A 24,719-nucleotide genomic window follows, 5' to 3' on the forward strand; every position below is an offset into this window, starting at 1 on the left:
AGTACAATCTAAATACAAGTTCTCAGTTGGCCACGCTTAAACTTTTTAATGGCCTCATGCTAACTTTACATTGTAGAATAACAAATATTCGTGTAGCACGCATCCTTATCTTTATCACCCGCCGAAAAGGACAACTCAACTACATAGTTAGGCTTAATATGAGTACGAGGAAAATCTGTTAAATGTTTCATACAAAATTCGGTAGTTTTGCTATTGCCTTTACATACAACATCAAATCTTAACGAAACATGAAGTGATCTAATCACATTTTAAATCAGTGTCTCTATAATAAATCATACCTACTTACCTACTACCTTAAAAAAACACGACTGAAGTCCATTGAACGTTACTATCCACTGTATTGTTGACTGTTAGTGTAAACAATTACAAAAAATAAATTAAATCTTTATTGCGTGTTTATTGTTTGATATTATAAATTTAACTAATTCCCAAGCACATAATGATATAATGCAAGAAACCGAATGCGGGGAATTGTTCCAATGAAGTAATATTATGTAAGATTCACGAAGTGGTTACGCGTAAATATTGTAACAAGACGAAATATTTAAGATAAAATCTTGTGATAACGCTATGGGTTTTGTCATGTCCTTGGGAGTTATTGTATTTATTGTGCAATTAGTGAAAGTTTTTTATAAAGCACAATGATGTTATGGGTCAGTTAAAAGGAACCGAGTTATTATCGGCCCGCTCCAATCTAATAGGGTGACAATTGTCGCTCTTTTAGACTCCCAGTGCCGGCTAAGCTCAAGCGGATGTTCCTGCACTCCGACTTCTGGCCAAAGCGTGAGATCTTCCGTCGCTTTAGGGAGGCAAGAATGAAAATCCCTAAATAACTTTTTAATTTTACATTATTATTTGTGCTTTTTTTTAGCCCGTTGTTATAGTGTCCCACTGCTAGGCAAAGGGGGCCTCCCTTGCCTTCCCTCTGTTTCCGCCATTCATCTCTATCGAGAGCATGCTCCTGCCACTGTACCTGATATGCGTCCAAGTTATTATATGATTAATTATTATTATTTGATTTTTATGCGGAATTACATTTGAAATTTACCACGAGCTTTGCGGTGAAGGAAAACATCGTGAGGAAACCTGCACAAACCTGCGAAGCAATTCAATGGTGTGTGTGAAGTTCCCAATCCGCACTGGGCCCGCGTGGGAACTATGGCCCAAGCCCTCTTGTTCTGAGAGGAGGCCTGTGCCCAGCAGTGGGACGCGTATATAGGCTGGGATGATGATGATGATTTTATATGCGGTTATTTTCATGTTTTTAAATTGACAGCGCGTTCATATAACTGTGATGCTGTAAATTTTTATTGATTAATAAATAAATAAATGATTTAATAATCTGTAGTTCTAATGGTTGTTATCAAAATTACGAGTACATAGAGAGCTGTGTGTGTCATGTAGTTCAAGGTTAGACACAGGTAAAAAACTTACAAATGGCTCCTTCTTATGTTTAGTAGTGTACATGTCGGCGGCCGATCATAAAATCCGCCAGATCACGAAATTCCTAGGCATATCGTGAAATGGCGCCGTTTCATGAATTGGCTAAGGGACTGTTGGATTTAACTGTTAATACAAAATTAATACCCATCTCTGACCTAGATACCGTTGTTATGTAGCTATGTACCTATGTGATATATGTATAGACTTACTAGCTTTGAAACACAGCCCTTTTGTTTTAGTTACCTACCGCGACAGGACCGTGTAAGGCGGACGTATACTTCCAAGTGCAAACTAAATAAAAATAAAGCTATTCATATTATTAATTCCACTGAAAATACTTTTATTTCGCCCCAAACCTCCAATAGGGGCATCTGCCATATCGTTCAAAACTCACCGTTTAACGATTTGCCTAGTGACGTTTAGGCAGATCATAAATTCCTAGGCATATCATGAAACGCCGCCATATCGGTTCTGGCCGCTAGGTATGTATATCGTAGCGGTTGGTCGGTAGCGGTCTCGGTTGTGATCACAATTTATACTGACCACTCCTCGCTTCGCTCGTCGTACCTAAATTTTTCTTTTTTCGATATAAACACGATGTGCCCGCGATATAGAGCTAGGAATTGAAGCTTTTGACGTGTTTCGGGGATTTCATCAAATCACTAAACAAATCTGTTTTGATCATTTCCCTGCGACATATATACATAATTTGTCCTTGACTATACAGAACATTCTGCGCGCGAGTCCGATTCGCACTTGGCTGGTTTTATTTTTAACATCTTAGATATACTTATATCATTTCGAGTCCGCAATTTAAAGGAAACAAAAAGCTCTAAAGTAGGTTCTCAGGCATGTCTTTGGCTAATTGTACAATAACCTCTAAATTTCTAAGAATCTTGAGATAATCGTCGTAATATAATGAGTCAGCGTCCGAAGGTCGCCAGTCCGTAACCGTTCTGAGGCGATGCCGTGGTAATTGTTCGGGTTTGCTCGTCTATATGTATATAGACCTATAGGTATACCGGTATACCTACCTATAGGTAGTTCCGAGCACCACAATAAGTTACAAAAAAGGCTTTACCAACATCACGACTCGAATCACAATCAACTGATGCGGTTTGTGCGTAAATTAACAATCTAACCGCGTTTTCATTTACTGGAAGTTGATAACAGCTTTATATTTTAAAATTGTTTTTTTTACCACAATATTGCCTTTGGTTTTACCCAAATACTTACATCTAGAAAAAACAATCTTATTGCTTATGTACATACGTACCACTTTGTATCCTAACGAACTACACAAGTCAATCTCCTAAGGTTAGATTAAGTCCAACGTTAAGCATAATTTAGTAATTTGGTCTAAGCCCGGTGAATTGAATTCACACTTGCGTGTTTGATAATCTTCTAAACATAACGTTGGGTTGGAGTGTTTAGTGATAAGGTACAAAGGTGATACCCATGGCAAAAACATTAATATTGCTCCCGGAAACCAAGGATCCGTAAAAACTTACTTATGTTATCTTCCACGGGAGTCAAAAGATAGCGCACGATAAGGTAGAAGCACTGGCAATAATATATGATAGAGCAAATAGCTATATACCGCAACTCTATAGGTACAGCTGTTGAGCGTATTAGAGGTTTTTGAGTGCTTTGTTCATCATCCATCATTGTCGGCGACTGTACAAGCTCTTCTGTGTAGGAAATTCTTAAGCAAAAGCTATTCAACGACAAACCGCATTTCGGTGCGGCAATAGAATGCGATAACAACCTGTCGATCCCTGGTGGCAAAGAAGGAGACATCTCTGACGAAAGAAAAAATAAAGATCGGATTCTGCGAACAAAAAACGTGGCTGAGTAAAACTAAACTAAACGCCTGGTCTCGTGCACGACTGCACGTGTGTCGTAGCTTACCTAGTATGCATTTCACTTGCGCCCTTACCTTTTATTATCTCTGACCCCCGTTGGAATCATTTTAAGGTTCCATATCTCAAAAGGATCACTTTGTTGTCCATTTGTCTGTCCGTATCATCCTCTAGCTTCAATTCTTTACCTTCTTTTAAAGCTGGAAAGATAATTATGGGATTAATTTGACGTCGAACCTAATGTCTAATTTAAATCTTCAGTTTGTTTGATTATCGACTGCGCCATGTTTCAATTAAATGGTTATACCTTTAATTATAATAATTTAATTTAATTATAATAAATTAAATTAAATGATAATGTAATTAAATTATAAGTAATAAAATCCGCCTTCTACACAATGTTTAACTCGTTGACAGTTTTCTCGCCTCCTTTTCACTGTCGACACATCGCATCGTACTTTTGGAATCAAGTATCTAACATTCAACAAGATAGGTACAATATTTAACTTCCTATTGCCATAAAACATTATTGTAGGAGATAGCGTTCTGTAATTATGTACAGAAACGTTCTGAACGCGTGTGTACATTAATTTATCCCAAATCCTTTTTCATTTAGTTAAATTTATACATCCAACCGATGTCTAATTCCAACATTTGATGACAAAGGCCCGCTTTGTTTTTATGCCTTCACAAGAGCACTCTCAATAAGCTCATAATAACCAAACCAGAAATCTTTACGACCCAAAACTGCATTTGTTGCGAGACAAACTACATTTTTAGGTCATCGGATTCCGATCGAGTATTACGACATTGAAATTGTTACTTACAACATAGTCTGCACTCGGAAGTCGACAGACACTTAATAGAACAACTCAAAATGATGGATAGCTCACGACGACAAGATTGATTTTGTTCTTCGATGGAGGCAAAGTTTTGTTTCTCTTGGTATTAAACTTTTTTTTATAGTCCGCATTTTGAACGTCTGCTTTGAAGAAAAAGCTTTCAACGCTCGAATGGAATATTTAATTTCATGAATAAAGCATAAACTATTTTGAAATAGCTTTACGTCGACATTAAACACATAAGATAGAACTGAGAGAAATCGTGTATAGTTAAAAGGGTAGCTATGAGCATCCTTGTCTAAAACAGTAAATTTCTCTAATGTCTGACTCTGATGGTCAGCTATGTATGACTTAGATTAGACTATGTCTGTTACTATTATAAGCATACTAAGTTGTCCCAGTTTAGCATCTTGAACGAACCGGACTATTCGAATAGAATTACTTTACTGTAAATCTATTTTAATACACGGCGTTGCATAACGAAGTCTCTGGCAAGTTTTCTATATTTAGATAGCATCTTTGTTGCACATGCGGCACTTGACATGGGCCAGTTGGACTTTATTCAGTTCTGTATTTTGAATTCGTTAGACTCCTTGAAACAGAATTGGCTGATGTGCGAATAAAAGCATAAGATAAAGATGGAATTATAAAGACAAAGACTTTGTAATTTGAAGGACGGAAGGTTTGAAGGATTTGTAGTTCCAAAATCAAACAACAAATTCAGTGTATTGTTTTGTTATTGTTTCTTTGAAGTAAACGTATTTCCCGAGATAACTTGGCGTTGTACATGTACGTTGGTAATAAGAAATTACTAATTATGAAATACCTACTTACTACAAGGCCAATGGCAGTTAAAAAACCAAGATTGCTTCGCAAAAGTACGCCACATCACCTATTAATTTAACGTGCTGTTTTGCTAAACAACTTTTTTTGCGCGCATTGAAGTATTCTAACACGCACATATTGTACATATGTTAGAGTCAAATATGAACGTGATCTTTTGAACACAATAGCGATGTCCTCGCTACCTCGTCTCGCGTTCCTTGCCATCCGTTTGAATAAACGTATTAATAATAAGGCTTGATATGCACTAGCGTGGAGGTAATTTGTCAAATAGAACGCGCTTTTCGATACTTCATACATATCTTTACTAATATTATAAATGCGAAAGTGATTTTGTTACGCTTTCACGCTTAAATTACTCAACCGATCGTAATGAAATCAACTTGGAGATAGTTTGAGACCTAAAAAACCGCGAGTCGGACACACCTAAGATAGGGTTCCGTAGCCATAACGAAAAAATGGTCGATTCAATTGAAAATGCACTTTAATTGAATATTTCGCAAATAGATCACTAAATCGAAAAATTGTTGTGGCAACCCACCAATGGTTTTAAAAGGCCTATCCAACAGTAACCCACACTATAGGATGTCGAGAAAAAAAAATCACCTCACTTTACGTCTATGGAAGGCACCCAAAGGTTTTTTTTTATTGCCACCTTGTTGTTGTGACTGATATGTAAATTCATACCACGTTACAGCTTTCTAGTAGTAACGGTCTCTGAGCTTAGCCGCGAACAGATAGGCAAACAGGCAGACCGACAGACATGACGAAACTATAAGGGTTCCTAGTTGACTACGGAACGCTAAAAAGGATTTAAAATAGTTTTTATCCCGTAAAATTGTATATTTCTCACGCAGGCACGCGGTAAGCGAATTAGCACACGCGGCAACTGCTAGTGAAAATATTGTTTAGGTAAGTATCATGGTTTAATGGTGTGAGTGAAGTTCCCAAATCTGCAATGGGTCCACCCTAGCCTTATCTTTGTCAGTGCAGTCTGATAGCAATGATGCTACTGAATCATCATTGATTTAACAATGGGTGTTATCGTGAAACATTAATTATCTGTTTTGCATAACTAATCGAATACCAGTTAATTTGCTCATCGCGTGTTTACTGTAGGATCACGAGTTCTTGCGCCCATAGTGCTCACTACGAGTGCTAAGTTTATAAACTTCTCACATGTGTCAGGTACCTATGAGTAGTATGAGACTGATTTGTTATACGAGTATTGTGTGCTACCCGTTGCTAGTTATAAAACGAAGTAGGCCTGAAGCTAGATTAATTAAAAGGCCTGTGGGCCAGCCAGCATTTTTTCCACTAATTAATCATTCGTGTGCACCAAGCTTTATGTTGACGACATATTGTTATGTATAGCAAAACACACTGCAAGGTTCTATCTCAATTACAATATAAATGAGCTAAACGTCTACACCTCATAAATTGTGTTAAATAAGCTAACATATTTAAAAAGAAGACTGTTGACAGGACTATCATTATCTAAATCATCTTATTAATCTGGTAGCCACAGCTAAACTATTAGTGGCTAATGTATCCACCACAAATTGTAGAGAACGATTCATTCCGTATACGCATCGCCCAGAACTGGGCGTGCGAGTGGCCACTTCTTAATCCCCGACTCGCTGGAGTGGACAACGATCGCACTTGTGGCTGTAGGTAGGTACTTACTTATTCTGTGGCTGTACTTTATCCCGCATACTCGACTTCCCTCTACATATAGATTATAGTACGTAATCGAGACTAGTGGCTAAGTGTAGTAGCAGATCTGGCGAACACAGCCCTTGCTAAGATTCTAAGTAGGAAAATATTTTCATGGTTTTTTGTAGTCGGTTCAATTTTTTGTTCTATTTTTTTGTCTGATAGAGAAATCGGTCAGTAAATCTAAATCTACATATAACACTTCATTATTTTAACAAATATAATAATTATCTAATCTTAAGTCTCCTCTTAAGTGAGGGATATTTTTACAAATCTGCGACCGCGTATATACGTGGACGACTGGGTATAAACAAAACAAACAAACTGATTCGGTAAGAATCTCACCAGTTCAGATCCTGATTTGGTGCTTTGGTGCTTATGAAAAATTTCAAATTTGTTCATAAATGACGGAGTTCTGAGGTAACAAACATAAAAAAATACAACCGAATTGATAACCTCCTCCTTTTTTTTGAAGCCTGTTAAAAAAAGGAAACGTTAAGTATTTCGCATTATTACAATTAAAAGGCTGCGGGAGATACTCACAATAGTTCGCGTTAATTAAGATATTCAACCAAAGGCAATTCCCTTAGTAAATTGGAATCCTAATTGCCTTTCAGCTCAACGTAGACTTACCAGACTGCCAAAATCGTAATGCATTTAAACTTGTTTCATAAAGCAAATATTGAACGCTATATTCCCGTAGTTAAGTGTCAGACTTTCCTGTACTCCACCCCAGTTCAAAGCCGTGTTCGCCAAAGTTAAGCAGTAATTGTTGATGCAGACCGCGTACTACGTTTCCTGTTAATCAAGCTACCGCCATGCAGCGTACACTAGGCGAACGGCCTTCACTGAAACTTGATGTCAAACACCATCCTTACTCATAACAGCATAAGGTCTAAATCTGGAATTCTTACGTTGACGTGTGTCCTTTCAAATCGCCACCAAGGGGCAGCGTTGCCATCATAGAGGTAAGACACGCTAAATGAAGGGTCCACGGAATGAACATGAATAGTCACCTTTTTTTTAAATTGCGATTTTAACTTCAAAATGTAGAGCTCCCAAAGTACTATGACTTACCATTGAATTAAATAATCTGAAAACAATATAAAAAAAAACCTTTGAATAAATGGTAACCATAGTAATTGTTTGTGATGACTAACTTTCAAACCGCTATAACTTTCAATCCGCTATAACTCAAAAAGTTGCTTAGGTGACTAGACACGTTCTTTCCGTGGACCCTTCAAATGTCTTTTTGAATTTGATTGTGCTCATGAAGTTATTGCTTTTTTTAATAATGGAAAAATATTATATATTTTTGAACGTGCGGTTTATTTCCCTAAGTGTCAAGGCAACCCAATCATCGTTATCTACTTTCGGCTCGGCCTACTGTTAAACACATAATTATGCAAATTAACTAATTAGAAATCAATTTTAAGAATGTCCGCTCTCACTTAATAAAATAAACGGTAGAACTAGTAAATAAATTAACCAGTGATGTGTGAATAAAATACGGTGGAAGGAATGTTAGGATCAAACTCTGAACAACGGGTTGAAAAAAATTGGGTCGCGATTCGCAGCTTCGTGATTTGCATCATTTAAAGCAATTACGGTTTCACTCCAAGTCGCCGGCGCGGCATTGAATTGCCGCAAACTTTATGGCGTTTCCTGCATACAAGTTACGCCGGGATGTTGCGTGCTCTGTCGTAAATGTGTATAGAAATAAAAACATAAAATATTCTAAGCACTCAGTCTACTGCCTCCCTTCCAATTACGTCGTCGAAGTGCACCTAGGCAGACGTTTTATTTCTTTATTGCTTCCATTTTAGCTCGCAGCGCCAGGCCCCTCTCCCCTTTAGAATCTCGAACCGTTTACCGGCCGCAGCGCCGAACAGTCGCGTGCAACGACAGTACTATTATTTACCATTAGCCAGAAGAAACGATTTTGCCAATAATTTCCATACACTGTAAATCAAATATGAAACGAGGCAGATTAAGTAGCGACTAGTTGCTGTCACCTTAACTACGCGCTTACCCAACGTGCTCAGAGTTTATCAGCCTTGACATATACGTACTTACGATGCAGTCGTTTATTGGGAATACAAACATGTTGTATTAGCAGAACAAAACTGAACATGCCAGAGACAGTAGGCTTGGGCCAGCATCGCACCGAAATGTCACATGACATGACCTTGCCGTTCTTTACGTACCTGTTTTTATCGCGTTTTGTGTTGAATGTTAACTAAACTACTTTAAAAAATATTGGTACCTTTTCTTATACTTCGACACTCACCCATTAACTTCATTCCAATCAGTTCAGTTAAGAGCATTTAAAAAACATAACCTCCCATCTCAGATACATAATTTAGTTAACCGTTAAAAGTAGCAGGTATAATTTGTTATTAATCCATGATATGGTTCAAAGCTAAATTGTTACCGGATAATGCGTCCAAGTAAAACACTTTCGCCAGTGAAGGTCGTGCGCAAGTCGGCTTTGAATACTGTCAGCGCGTGCCTTAATGTTGTAACTGTTTATTATACTACTTTACTTACATAAGAGTGCCCGTCGAAGGCTCATAATGAGATGAGCACACCAGTAGACGCTAATAGACGTTGCTTCTATCAGGGCAATTTTCGTTAGTATTGTGACGCAAACTGCGTAATCGGCATTGGTATTCCATTAGGTGCAAGCATTATTAGAACATGAGACTGTGGTCCAATAGGGCGAGGCACAACATTATTAGAACATGAGACTGTGGTCCAATAGGGCGAGGCACAACATTATTAGAACATGAGACTGTGGTCCAATAGGGCGAAGCACAACATTATTAGAACATGAGACTGTGGTCCAATCAATAGGGCGAGGCACAACATTATTAGAACATGAGACTGTGGTCCAATAGGGCGAAGCACAACATTATTAGAACATGAGACTGTGGTCCAATAGGGCGAGGCACAATATTATTAGAACATGAGACTGTGGTCCAATAGGGCGAGGCACAACATTATTAGAACATGAGACTGTGGTCCAATAGGGCGAAGCACAACATTATTAGAACATGAGACTGTGGTCCAATAGGGCGAGGCACAACATTATTAGAACATGAGACTGTGATCCAATAGGGCGAAGCACAACATTATTAGAACATGAGACTGTGGTCCAATAGGGCGAGGCACAACATTATTCTTATTTATTCTTGGCATAACAATATCAATAACTACTATATCTTATTGCGAAGATGTAGGTTACGTAGGTAAATATTCTAGATCATATAGTTCAGAACCCTAATGAAAGTGTTTACATTTATTTGTTCAGTGCAAACTTACTATTTATTTTTAAACTAGTGTTTAGTGACGATTTATCAAGTTAGGTCATTTGCAAGGTCGCAATATTTTATACATCAAGATAGACCATTTTTATGTAATTTCGTATTTTGGAAAGTACTTACCTTACATACCACCTTTAAAATCACAAACCGATGCAGTTTGTGCGAATACCCTGTAAAACAATGACATGATTTGCAACCCGTACTAAAGTATACCATGCCGTTACTCCATCATAAAAGGGCCATAGTTCTGATCATTCAAACGATGAATGCCGGACCGCAAACGTTCACATGTGCTGCTGGGAAAACTGAATAGTTAAATTCACTGTAGGCAAATTCCTGGTTGTTATATGAACTTACGATCCATTGTACTAGCCCTCCGTGACAAAGTAAAGCCGGAAGGTCCGAACACGAACGCCCGCATTGACCGGCCTGTCGAATATTTTACATGGAAAATTTCTACGTCGTTTAAAACACGCGCTAACATTTTGTAAGTATTTGCTAGAGGAATACGTGCTCCATGTTTTAAGAAATCAGCGTGAAAGGTAATACAAAAGCGTGGTGTTGCCATTTGAGGTTGAGTTTTATTATTCCCACATCTTGGATGGACACTACATCCTATAAAAGTCTTATTATTATCCGAGAATTATAGGTATACACTGACCAATTCAATAGTACCAAGAGCCTAATTAATAGCCTAACTCGGATTGAGCATTATCTAACCATAAGCGCGATTGTAATATAGTCACTATCTAAAATAAAATAATTATCTGGTTGAAATTATGCCGGAAAACTATAACCACACCAAGTACTTTTACATTGGGTTAGGTACCTACCTATTATAATAATAACACATGTTCCGTCATTATCACAGTTTCATGTGACCATACGGAAACCAAGGACACAAATTACCGCACCGACATTACAATTTTTATAAATCAGAATATTTAAACAAATCATATATTAATTACGTAATTATTTATCGTCTTGTCGTGTTTAATCATCCGTTTTAATAAATAAGTACCTATATCATTCTAATAATAATCATTTCATGATCAATTCTAAATAGTTGTTTTATGCTATTTCACCTATTTTCTTCGTAAGCAGTCGATAGCAAAAGTTTGCTTTGTGCTTATTTATTCAACTTGACATGTGCATACATACATTACATACTCAACCCTAGAACACGAATAACACAGCCGAAACATGACACGAACTTGACCTAAGTAGGTACTAAGCAAAATAAACATAATGAAAAAATACCTTTCCTGATATGACTGCCGCCAATTTTTTTCAATACCCATCCATGGTACGAGTATCATTTAACAGCTATGTCCGGTTTGTGTCCAAATCATTTTTAAATTGACTTTTAATGACCTTTTCGTTATCATTTCTTAATTCAGCCTGAAATAACGCATTAAGTATTTATCAATGACCTAAACTTTAGTTTGGGAGTTAACACAGAATTTTCTTTTTTGCTTTCTTGGATTTTTGCCTCATAGTTTATAATGACGAGCATAAAACAAGGGTTGGCGCGAGATAATTTCCTCAATCCAGTGATAACGGTTGTTTGATGAGACTAATTCCGGTGACCGTAATCCATGCGTTTATGGTGCTGCGTCAGATTACTCATTTGATGGATTTATGTGGTTCATTTGTACAGGATGTAGATAGGGTTAGTATGACAGAATACCCCTCCCTGTCTCTAAACATCCTGTACCTAGTGTGAATTTTTGATTCTAAGTATACAGTTACAGTTATATTTTTTGCTAAATATTTTTGCACGCGTCTGGCAATGTTAAAATCCCGACTAAATCGTCTGATTAATTTTTTTTAATTATTTAAACATTCAACTACAACCCATAAAAATTGCATATTGTCTCAAACATATTTTTGGAAAAAAAAATATATTTTCAAAAATTTAGGGGTTGATTTAGCCCCGCTACTCAACAGCCAGGTATGCAGTCCGTGTTGGTATAATAGGAGAGGTATGGGACAAGTTTTCTGCTTGCCTCAAATACCTACCCAAAAATTGGTGCCAGCTCTCCTACTATGTCCTTATTGGTAGAGAACAACAGAAAAAGTAGACATTACCTAATTTGCACAAGGTGACGGCCTTCGAAACTTTTTTAGGGTTCCGTAGTCAACTAGGAACCCTTATAGTTTCGCCATGTCTGTCCGTCTGTCTGTCCCCGGGTAAGCTCAGAGACCGTAACGTACAAGAAAGCTGTAATTTGACATGAATATACATATCTGTCACGCCGAAAGTGGTACAATAAAAAAGTAAAAAAAAATTTTTAGGGTACCTCCCATAAACGTAAAGTGGGGGTTATTTTTTTTCTCCATTAACCCTATTTTGTGGGGTATCGTTGGATAGGTCTTTTAAAACCATTGGGGGGTTGCTAAAACAATTTTTCTATTCAGTGATTTGTTTGCGAAATATTCAACTTTAAAGTTCCCCCCCCCCTCTAAAATCTAAACTGTTGGGTGGAAAAATTTGAAAAAATGTTTTTACGAACGTCTTTTTTTGAATTTGCGACTCCAAACATAGCTGTAGAATAAGCAGTAAAATAACAAATAAAATTTGTGTAATGACCGACCCAGAAAAACACATCGAGCTCGATCCCTGTTACAGTCTAGTGGTTTACTCATGGCGGTCACCCTAACGCGCAAACCTACTAATGTTTAATTCAGGAGTAAACCAAGGACGCAAAAAGAACAAACAACTGTTACTGCCAACTACCAGTAAAAGTAAAGCTTTTGAACGAGCATTGTGTTACTAAATAAGGACAAGTCTGAGCATCATAATGAGTCTCTAATTACAATGATAAATGAGAAAATGGTCGTTTCTTTCTCATCCAGGTCAACGTAAAAGCAAACGTAAATATTATACTTAGTTTTTAAAATGAGCTTGATTATTGCATTGTTATTGAAGCTCTGTCCATGTAATAAATTTCAACTCAATCCGACATCTGGAATGGATCATAGCAATTGCAAGCTTTGAAGCGAAGAAACCAAATATACAAAGCGGAGTGAAGTCCATAACTAAAAAACTTGTATAAATTATAGTTTTTACAGCCTGTGTCCATCTCTAGGTATTTCTTATATCTATGGACATCTTAGTTAAGTGGGTGCGGGAGGCGTGTAATTATATCTATTAATTAAAAGCTTAGCTCAGTAACGCTTTTAGCATTATGAAAAAACTAGTCCGCTGACTTATTGATCCGATTACGAACTAGGGAGGGCGACGGACTCGATTAAGCAACTAGAATAATACAAAGCTGAATACGCTTTTGAATTAGTACCAATTAGTTATAGTCTTTTTGGTACTCACGCTATTCGTATCTTTTCACTTTCGTAACTTCAATTGACAGACGAAATAAGTGATGAAATAAATGTTGAGCATTTAATTTTATTGCGCTGTGCCCGGTTTTGAAATGGATTCTGTGATAATACAGATCCTTCCTGTGGGTATTCTATAACCTAACCAACAAAAAGTTTTAAAACCCCCGACTTTGTCCCTTCAAAGTTCAATATCTCAAAAACGGCTGAACCGATTTTAATGAAACATGTCTAAGAACCATCGCTAGAAAACCTGATTTCAAATAAAAAACCGCATTCAAATCGGTCCACCCGTTTAAGAGCTACGGTGCCACAGACAACACACACACACACAGACAAACAGACACATGTAGCGATCAAACTAATAACACCCCTCTTTTTGCGTCGGGGGTGAAAAAGGCGACTAAGGGCTGATGATTTGGGAAGCAGCGTTGTCTATTTGGGTAATTATTCGAGCGGTTCAACTGTCAATTTTCGTAGTCTCATTTTGTTATGAATGGGCTGTAGAATTTTTATAACATTTTCGATTATTTTCAACTGATTCAAAAAAAGAGGTGGTTCTCAATTCGTATGTATGATTGTTTGTGTGTTTGTTACGCAATAACTCCGCCAATTGTGGGCCGAACTTCAAAGTTGTTTTTTTTTCTAAAGGGATCTTAGAGAAATAGAGAGCAAATCTTAAATTTTAAAAGCACACCTATAGTGATTTTTAACACCAAGTCAAGTATTTACATTCAGAAAATATCATTTGTTGTAGAAGAAGAAGAAGAAGAAGATGATGAAAAAGTCACTGTTTTTAAGCAGCGGTGTGGCCGCTCCTATAATCCATTCAAAGGACTATTTTGTCACGGTAGCGACTTATGCTTAGAATTATAACAACCCAACCCAACCAGTGCTTTAAGCTTTTGACATTCATAGTGCTTGTTACAGCCTAAATTGAATAAAGATATTTTGACTTTTAGGCCTTCACCTAAGAGGGGTTCCTGTTCTAAACAATAAATACTTACTAAATTTAAAATATTGCACAAATTTATATATTATGTATTTTTGCACGAATTACCCAAGTTAAAAATAATATAAGAATAATAATTTGATTGTTAAATTCATACAAGAAATAAAAGGCATTTTAATTTTGTTTATTTATTTTGACTTTGACTTAGCCTTACTGCCAGCTGTAATTTTTCCCGCAAAACTAAAAGCATGGACTTGCGTGGTAGCTTGGTAGTAAGTCGATCTTCTTAATGGGACGCTAGATACATTTTACTAACTCACCAGCTTAGATAACATCTGAATAACGAGGTTCGAGCGATAAACTCACATTATACTGACTGCAATAGCTGTTTCGATTTCGCACCTGCGTTATTTAAGTATTTTATGATGCGTACTTAGGGCGGCAACACACTCGGAATTCCGTTTCGGATATTCGAATAGAAAATCCGATTCGGAATTACGTAAGTAAATACATCACACACGTACGTTTATTTCCGAATCGGAGAAAACTTCCGAAACGGAATTCCGATTGTATGTGGCCGCCCTAATTTACGTACCTTTCTACTATATTGTTTTAAACAAAAACATACGCATCAACGGAGCATCGAGGTACTTTTAACAATAAATTGTCGCATTTACCTGATTGTTATAATAATTACCTTGCTGCTGTCTCATATCGACGTATGCTGTATATTACTGTAGTAAATTATGTACCTATAACTGTGAATTTTCCATACGACATTTAGCGGTTAGAAAACCATTAACCGACTTTAAAAACATTTGTTGCGCACGCCCGTATGCTTAAGTGACTCAGTGCTGTGATCCAGTGTCTTAATTTCTTGACTGGCCATTTTTGTAAATCCTTATTACAACTTAGCAACGCTTAGACTTAAAATGGACGTAAACATACTGAGCTAAAAAAGGCCTATCCTGTTTTACCTACCCTCAATATTCAAACTATTTTGCCAAATGTTGTTAAGAGCAGTTTAACGGTTTTGTCGTAAAGAGGTTTCCAATAAACGAAGTTCATCACCATCATCATATCAGCCTTAGGAAGTCCACTGTTGGACATAAGCTTCCGCCATAGAACTTGTTGCACCGGCGTTAATTATAACCCCCCCCCCTTAACCCGGCGTTATTGTTCCCCCCCGCCTACTGCGGGAGCCGTTGAAACTGGCTGAGGAATACCAGAAGATGGGCAGCAACGTCTCCTTGGTCAAACATGGCAAGTATCCAACTCCCCCATCCACCCCTCATGATATAATGTTAGTAATGACTAATGAGCATGTATAAAACATGGATTGAGTGAAAGAATTGAATATTACAATTTCGTTCTAAGATATAGATTCCATTAGACACTTGAAGGTTCGGGAACAAGAAGTGTGGAAAAATTCAAAGGAGGCCTGCGGCATAGAGGCAAGTATGTATGTATAATGTCAGTGATTAGAAAGTAATTTGAATATTTATCATGTTTACAGGTAAAAGTAAAATTATACCTACGTTAGATAGCCTAGATGTCCATAGAATATGTAGGTAAATACATCTACTTCTACATGCGTAGTAGATATTGTATTGTAAATACTTAGTAGGCGGAAATAAATTTATTTCATCTCATCTAAGTATTTTAAAAGTAAAAAATATAGTAGGTATGTAATGTACATAAACAAGTATCTCATCTCGTTATCAATTAAACAAATTCCTAGAATCAATTATCTCTTTTTACGATTATAACCGTTGAAGAGTAACGAGTCAGGAAATTGTTTTTTTTTTATGTTTAATTGCTCATGTATTTTTATAGGCTATTTGAGTTGGTCTCGTTTAAAATAAATCATCCGTTTATAGCTAGCGTCAGACCGAATAAAAAGTAAAGATAGAATCTGCTAATCACACAATGAGCCCAGGTAAAACTACATCTCCCTTCGATCGCGTGTGAGCCGCTTAACTAGTTTGATTGGCATGGTTTGGTTGTACATGTACGCATTTTTTTAATGAGGGTCGCGCTATGATATATGCAGATTGAAATAAGTCTAAGATATAGTGCGTAAATGATTTTATGTTTCTCAATCACTTGATAACGCAACGGTCGAAGTAGTAGCTATTAAGTTTTAAAAAATATTTTCTTTTAATTATACTGTAAAGAAAAGAAAGGAACTGGAAAGTTAAGCTATAATAAACCGGAAAAAATAAAAATAAATATGTACAAAAATCGGGAAGCAAAAATTTCAGGGTTTGGTAATGATTGAACAAATGGTTGTTTATCGACATCACCAGACGCCAAACTAGTTGTGGTATTTTTCTATAACAACTCTTGTTGTTGCAGACGCAGCCATCGAGTGCGGCGCCCCCGCCGCGCCCACGTCCACGAGTCCGCTGATGACACAATAATTTGTGATGCTAACACGGACAGAGCCCTACAGGAAACTCCGTCCTAGAGGGCGACGAAGGACGTTCTAACCGAAGAAGTAAAAGTTTCATAAGTGCAAAGTGCCTAATTCGCCAATATAATGTTGGCTAACCGGCGCAACCTAGTGTTTAGAGTAAGCATCGTGATAAACATCGCCGTTCTGTTGTACGCGGCGCTTCATTTATCGGGCTCCGCGGGCCCGGGCTTAGAGTGGGTTCCTGTCACTAGCGATGGCTCCGACACCGTACGCAGCGCTGAGTTCCGCTACATAAGCGAACAGCGGCGTGAGGAGGCACGCAACGAGACAGAGTCTAGGCCACCCGAGTCCAGCGTCAGAATCTTCGAGGAGTCCACCTCGCAGAAAACACCGTCCACGGTGGCTTCTACCAACAAAACGGCGTCAAGCACAGCGTCTATTGTGGTTCCATCGGAATCGGAATCGACCAATGAAGCCAATCTCGATATAGTAGATGAGAATGCCTTGTCAGAAGCGACGTTGACGCGATTGCGCGCGTTATTGGCCTGCAACGAGAGGGATTTCTTGCCGCAGACGGCGCAACGCGGGGAGTTTTGGGTGTTAAAGAACTACGTGCGGGCCGACCACGGCCCCGTACTTTGCCACGAGTCCGTCACCTACACTACGCACGCCGGCTTTGAGTTCCTCGACAACGTCCTGCCTCTAGTCGAAAGGTGAGTGAAATATTTCAAAGTTAATTAAAATACGTGGAAATCATGCATAGACATAGATCGCTAAAGCGATGGTTCTAACTTTTACAATGGTATCCAAACAATTTCCGCGTACATGTCCGCTCGACTTGGCAAAATCATTTTTGTCTTGATTTATTTAATAATGGACAATCAAATGTTCGCCCCACCCTGCGCTAGAGTCGTTTGGCAATACGTCGCGCCACCGCTTGCCGGCCGCTTTAACAATACCTTACAAGTAAAACAATACACCAGTGTCAGCCAAAATGTTATGCACAATGCTATATTGCCAGCACAGCTTGATCCATTAATTACATACGGACGATACAAGGATATTTGAGATAGAACATCTTGCAACATCCTTCTAAATATTTGATACTTATGAATGTGCCAATATTCTATATTTAAATGTCATGGGACACTTCACACCAATTTAATTGACCTAGTCCCAAACTAAGCCAAGCTTGTACTATGGATACTAGGCAATGGATAAACATACGTATATAGATAAATACATACTTAAATACATATTGAACATCCAAGACCCGAGAACAAACATTCGTATTATTCATACAAATATCTGCCCCGGCCGGGAATCGAACCCGGAACCTCAAAGCTCAAGCTTCGTAGTCAGGTTCTCTAACAACTTCGCCATCCGGTCGGTTTCAGGAATCTCGAAAATGGCTGTAAATTTGCGTTAGGGGGGCTTTAATCTGCGTTTCAACCAGTGATGTGCGAGGAATGTGTTTTCATGAACCAATATATAAACTCCTTATTTACCTAGCCTCGCTCCGCTCAGCTGTTTCCACCGTCCGCCAGAGCAGCGCTGTGCGAGGATAGGTAAATGAAGCGTTTCTATTGGTTCGTGAAAAACACATCCTCGCGCATCTCTGGTGGTAACGCAGCGTAAGGGGGCGAACGATCGATCTGGCCCGGTCTTATGTCTGGGAGACGGGTGTGTTCGAATTTTAACCTTAGCGAAGCGCGATATCCCAGATAGGTGTGCTTACTTAAGTGTTAGTTAATAGATTTTGGTAACCCCAGTATCGAGGACAGTTTTTTAATTAAATTTAGTACTTTAATTTGTTTGTTATCAACAGCTTTCCTTTTCCTTGTCAGACAACTTCCATATACCTCAACTGGTTTTCGCCTCAACTACTTCTAGTCGTCAAGTAGGATATTAGTTTTAGATGTTTTCTTTCTACAAAACAACTTTTACTTATTCTAGGCTTAACCAAAAAGGTATATCACCTCAAAGACTTAGCTACTTTGCATGCAACTTAATTAAATTTCAAAACGTGGCAACAATCACGTCGAGTTATTCGTGGTTATACTACTGCGCCGAACAAATAGTACTTATTCACATTCAACTAACAATTAAGAAATAGAAGGTTACAATCTTAGAGGCTAAGAAAAGTCAGTCAAAATCTTATCAGATAGCGACAGCCTTTGTTTTTATTGCAACATTGTCCGTTATTGTGAAAATACTTGTAAGAGTTTCGTTGTTCCGTGTAGTTGGTTAATTGGTTACTTATTTCTCGTTATCTGATAAATTCTGACTCCATCGGCCAAAGCACCTGTTGCCGCTTCTAACTACAAATATGCTGCTCACAAAATAGATTGCTTTAAAAATCGTATTAATTAACGCGTAGGCATTCATTAGGACTAGGTTAAGAGTAGGCATTTTTATGGCCTATCCGATGTTTGCACATGTGTGTGTGGGTACAAGATAAATATATGTGGATGCCAGAAATACTTTTAAATGCTTGGTTGTTTTACTTCTCGAGCAGTTTCGGATTAGCTTTTAGAAAAAGCTCTAATTACCTTTAAAGGCTTCTACTTCAGTAATCAATCAAATAAATAAAGTCGTTATAATAAGTGAATTTTTAGTAGCTAGCCACTTTATGAACGAGTGAAATTATTTTGTCCACGTAATAATTAACGCATTGTGAAAACGTCCTCAAACAGAGGTCAGATTAACAATAAATTCGGTCGTATTCATTCTACGTGACTGTACTAATTAAAAGTAGATCTTGTTAGCCTTAAAATTCTACTGAAGTTAAATAGAATATAATTAACAGACTTGATATTTTCGATACGTATCAAAAAGTACAGTGGCCGTCAAAATGTAGCCAGTGCTATGCTATAATTTGTGAGATAAGAGCTATTCAGAGTCGCGTATGCGTAGGAGTGGTATATCGCCGGACATGCCTGTGGCGATACCGAAACTGTGGCTGCTTCCGTGCGTTCTCAATGGCCCAGTTTAAATGCTGTACCGAACACCACTCACGGATGAATACACAGGAACACGCAGCTGTGTGTAACGTGTAAACTATCTATAAAACGCACTTTACGTTCGCCTGTTTATTTTATCCGTGGCAAAATTGGGGTGAACGCAACCAGTCCATTTTATTCTCGATGATGGCGGCGGGCAAAGCTTAAATTGTTTATGGCGGTTCGTATTATAATTATAGCATAGCTGATGTTAAAAATTAAAATTTAACGGCTTTTTATATTTTAACCGCATTCATTGCAGTTTCTAAGGACGGCTAATTCAACGATCACCAACATGTGTGACATACATACGTGTATTCGTATGTAAATACTAAGTTCCAAAAATATGTTAGTTTACAATTTTGTACTGTGCGTTTACATTTCTGGCCTTGACTGTATCCCTAAGTTATTTAGAAACTGTCTATAGCAGGTCTGACACGAGTAAAATGGCATTAGGTATATTTTGATAGATTGAACAAGTTAGAACTTTTGACTTAGCTTTAGGAGGCATAATTTTCGTTAGAGGAAGAAATTGACATTAAACACTGTCTTCTCTCATCCTGTACGTTGGCCAACCAACCACTATCTTTACGCAGTACCGTGGTGTTGCGGTTACCAACCATTGCCAGTAACAAACTGCATAAAGATACTCGGCGACAACATTCGGTGTTGTCACTCACGACGTAATACACGATGGTGATCTATGAATCTAGTTCTCTATGAACCGGCCACCCTGCTGCCTACATGTGTCGTAGGAAATTTTATGATTTGAAACATTTTGATGTGTCGTATCCCTATCCTTAATCCCACTAACATTATAAAAGCGAAAGTTTGTAAATCTGTTTGTTTATTACCTTTTCACGTTTAAATCGTTGAACCGATGTAGATGAAATTCGGTATACATTTAGTTTAAATCCCGGGGAAGGACATAGGATAGTTTTTATCCCGGAAAGCGGGATAGCAATAACAAACAAACAGCAACAGCTAGTATTATTATAAATACGAAAGTCACTCTGCCGATTGTCCCTCTCTCTTTCTGTTACCTCTTCACGCTGCAATAACGGAACCGATTTAGATTAAATACGATATGGAGATAGTTTAAGAACCCGGCAAGGTCATATAATAGGTTGTAGGTATCTCTGAAAATTGTTGCCGTGTTTATTGGTACCGCGGGACGTAGCGCGGGACAATAATGAAATCTTCGCAGACGTAGACGCAAGCACCAGATAGTAGGTTACAATTTAATTAAGTACAATTACTAGCACATTATCCAGTTGAACTGAAAAGTTTTTGACTTCACCGTTTAGAATTGTGTTTTTTTGCATAAAGCGAATTAAATTGCATTGCGAGTTTTAACCTTTTTACTGCCATTTGAATTATATCTACCTAATCGTGTATTGCAAAAGCGATTTTAATATAACATCCTAGATAAGCATAACATAAATCATGTGTTATTATTACTATTCCACACAGTGCCATTGTTGCTGAGTATTTTTCCCAACACATCTATTTATTTGATGTGAACACTTAATGTAGTTTCAAAACATACAACTAGCGCTCATGCACTCATTCTAGACGCATTTACTCGTAGTATTATTCTGAGCTATACCTAAGTGTGTTACACTAGTCACCCACATCAATAATTTAATGAGCGTAGATAAGAAATTTAAATAATCTTATTTGCAGTATGCGTAATTATTTAGTTAGTTGCTTCTTTTAACAGGCCTATACAAGGTGTTGTTAACTAAATAACTGAAAACCAATAGTAGATTGTAAAACGAGAGCATAAAACGAGCCATTTTACCCGAGGCGTTCATATAGCCACCCGAGCCGGTACGGCGCGGGTGGATAGACACGTCGAGGGGAAAATGGGTTTAATGCTCGAGTTTTACACACTGCTTTTCACTTCGATGGCGAGGAAATGAAATAGCAACAGTGGAAACAATGATTCACTTTCTATGTACCTTTTATTTTTTATGCATTATTATTATAATTCAATTATTTTAATTTTACTGATTTATTATGATTGATTTGATTGATTTTTAGTTTTATATAAATTCAAAAATATTTAAAAAATATATACAAACTTTTTTTGTTTTAGCTGTTGACACCTGATTACCTTGGTCTTGTGTTGGTATTAGACGAAGATTTTATTTTATGCACTAGAGCATAACAAGTCATTTTATGTCGCCTAGATACAGCATAAACACGAACTTTACGAGCATGAGAAGTGAAAAAAATGTTTTTTTCAGAATCGATAACACTATGTTTTAAATTAGATTTGTGTTTTTAAATCCCTTTTTTATTTCACCCAGACTAAAAGTTACGACTGCAACAGGCGCCAATTAAATAATTTAGCGAGGTTGCATGTACTACATATGTCGAATTTAATACTGGACGTTTTACTGTCCTGTCAATGTGTAATTTTCTTCTAAAAACGTCAAAGCGCAACTGACAAATACAAATTATGAGTGTAGAGTTAGAAATGAAGTAGAATTTCTGACTTATTAAAACACACGAGTACCCATCTTTTAAAATAATGAAGGTATTCAAAAATTAATGCACTCAATCAACTGACGTAAAATGAAAAAATGTTTTGGGGTGTCTGAGGTTTCCAGTTATTTAATAAACACCTTATTTAACTCATATACAAAAAGTTAGTAACATCATCGACTAACAGATTGTTTAGAATGAAGCCAAAACAAACTGACAATTTTTAAAGGGAAAAAAAAGTATAGAAACTATTATGTAAAAAATATTGGTATTGGTATCCCTATCGCACTAAATGGGCCAATTAACTTTTTTTTTACCTTGTAAGGACTTGTCGTCTTTAAGGCACCGTTGTAATCCCGCCTGGGTATGAACAATAATTTCTTGTAATTCGATGAATTGTTGTTTCAAGGCAATTTAAATTCACTAAACTCTTTATTTCACAAAATAAGTAAAAAATAGTACATAAGCAGAGGCCACGAAGTAAGGGATTGAAGGACGAGTTCGGGGTAGACGAATAAAACGAGTCCAGCAATCCCTGTTCTGGCCGAGGTTTGTATAGTGCTTTTCTCAATCAATGTGAGGAAATATTTCATCCATCCATCCATCCATCCATATGTCCATCCATCCATCCATCCATCGCATCGCATCGCATCGCAGTATCGCAAATGCTTACAGAGTAGTGGTGGTTGGCTGTTTGTAATTTTTCATTTGTCAGTTTAATGTTATGTATGTAATTTAAAAAGTTGGAGCAGCGGACAATATTGGATTTTCATACATACTTCATGGCCTAGGCCAAGAAGTTATGTAGGGAGCCATAAATGAGATACTTCATGACCCCATTTCGTGACATTATAACGCAAACATTTCCGAGCATGTTTGAGAAAACACAATTTAAATCATTCAAAATAGAATATCGTTTATCCTACTTAATATTATAAATGCGAAAGTTTGTGAGTGAGTATGTTTATTACTCCTTCACGCTGAAACGGCTGGACGGATTTGGATGAAATTTGGTACGTAGATAGCTGGACATCTGGAATAAAACATAGGCTGCTTTTTATTCCGATACTCCCACGAGATAGGGATAAAATCTCGAAACAACAACCGCTGGGCTTAGAGTCATGAAATTTGACATGATTGTTTTTAATGAAACGTGGACGAAAACCACGATTTAATTTTCGGGAACTCCCACAAGAATTTTAAAAAATCAGGATCAAATGATTTACGTGTGCGAAGCCTTGGGTGAACACTAGTAATCTATAATATTTATAGTAATCAGCTACTAACTACCAGCGCTTTCAAACGATCATCATTTCATTGCCAAGAAGAATGCACCGAAAGAAACTTAGCAGAAACGTCTTTTTTCTTTCAAAACTAGAATGATATTAAACTTGTTTTAAACTAACTTATATTAAATCTAGCAAAAGAAAGTAAATTAAAAATATATATCGAAAAAAAATAACAGGGATATAGGTACATAGACTAACGGATAGACAGCGGGTCCGCGGCTCCTTACCAAACACTAAAAACTATAAATTATGTAGATTAGATAGTCATTAGACGCATTATTATTATTATAATAATTATAGCTTCTTGATTACTATGGTAATTGGAACCGGCAACAAGCCGAGCCTAGCAATTAATAAAATAACTTTAGCTGAATGACCTTAATTAAATTGTAATAGACAGTGAACGAACGCCATAAACCCACGGCGCTGTAACAAAACGTTTACTTAAATTAACGAAGTATGTGTTTCTATGTATGTATGTACATATAACATGGCTTCTTCGTCATCTAAGGGTCAAAGACACAGAACGCAGCCGAATTTCGGCATGATTACGCTATGCGCTAGCCATGCTGTTTCAATGAGGGCTATCGCGTATGAATGCGCCGCTAGAGGCGCTAGTGTAGCGTGAGGTCTCCGAAATGTCAAATCTCATAGTTTTTGGGTGAGCTACGCGGGTTTATTTATAATCAGAATAATTTTGACAATATTTTGCATTACCTGGAATTAATTAAGGCAATTATGCGATAAGGGGCAATGAATGTCTGTTTTGAGACAGTATTGTCTTTCGAAAACTTTTGTCCTCCCTTTTTTTCCGATCAAAACGGGACTACGCAACACTGGTTGCTCGATATTTTTATGGTACGGTTTTAAGGAGTATTAAATATGATTTTAATCTAAACTTTGTTTTCACGCTCGTAATAACAGACTTTGAAAGCCACACTTAAAAAAATCATGCAACAGTGGCGCCATCTAGTAAGATAAATAACGATAGCCCTCATTATTAGCAATGCGTTTGCCGAAAGATGTCATCTTTTAAAATTAACTTGCAATCAAATTTCGGTCGGGTGTTAACTGAAGTTCTACAGCTCAGCTATCCACTTCAAAACGCGACTTTTTGACGACTCCCATACTCGACTGCCAATCCTATACATATACATATATAGTAGGTATTA

The 24,719-nt window shown here is 37.4% G+C and overlaps 1 protein-coding gene across 1 annotated transcript in view; it reads left to right on the top strand.

Moving 5' to 3' along the window:
- Positions 1–24,719, top strand: part of LOC141426861 (beta-1,4-glucuronyltransferase 1) — a 114,326-nt gene that overhangs the window by 39,905 nt on the left and 49,702 nt on the right. The window contains exon 2 of the mRNA XM_074086085.1: positions 16,703–17,476. Coding sequence (XP_073942186.1) covers positions 16,887–17,476 — 590 coding nt within the window. The 5' untranslated portion in view covers positions 16,703–16,886. The remainder of the gene's footprint in view (positions 1–16,702; positions 17,477–24,719) is intronic.

The sequence above is a fragment of the Choristoneura fumiferana genome, chromosome Z, assembly GCF_025370935.1.
Source record: "Choristoneura fumiferana chromosome Z, NRCan_CFum_1, whole genome shotgun sequence".
Taxonomy (NCBI): Eukaryota; Metazoa; Arthropoda; class Insecta; order Lepidoptera; family Tortricidae; genus Choristoneura; species Choristoneura fumiferana.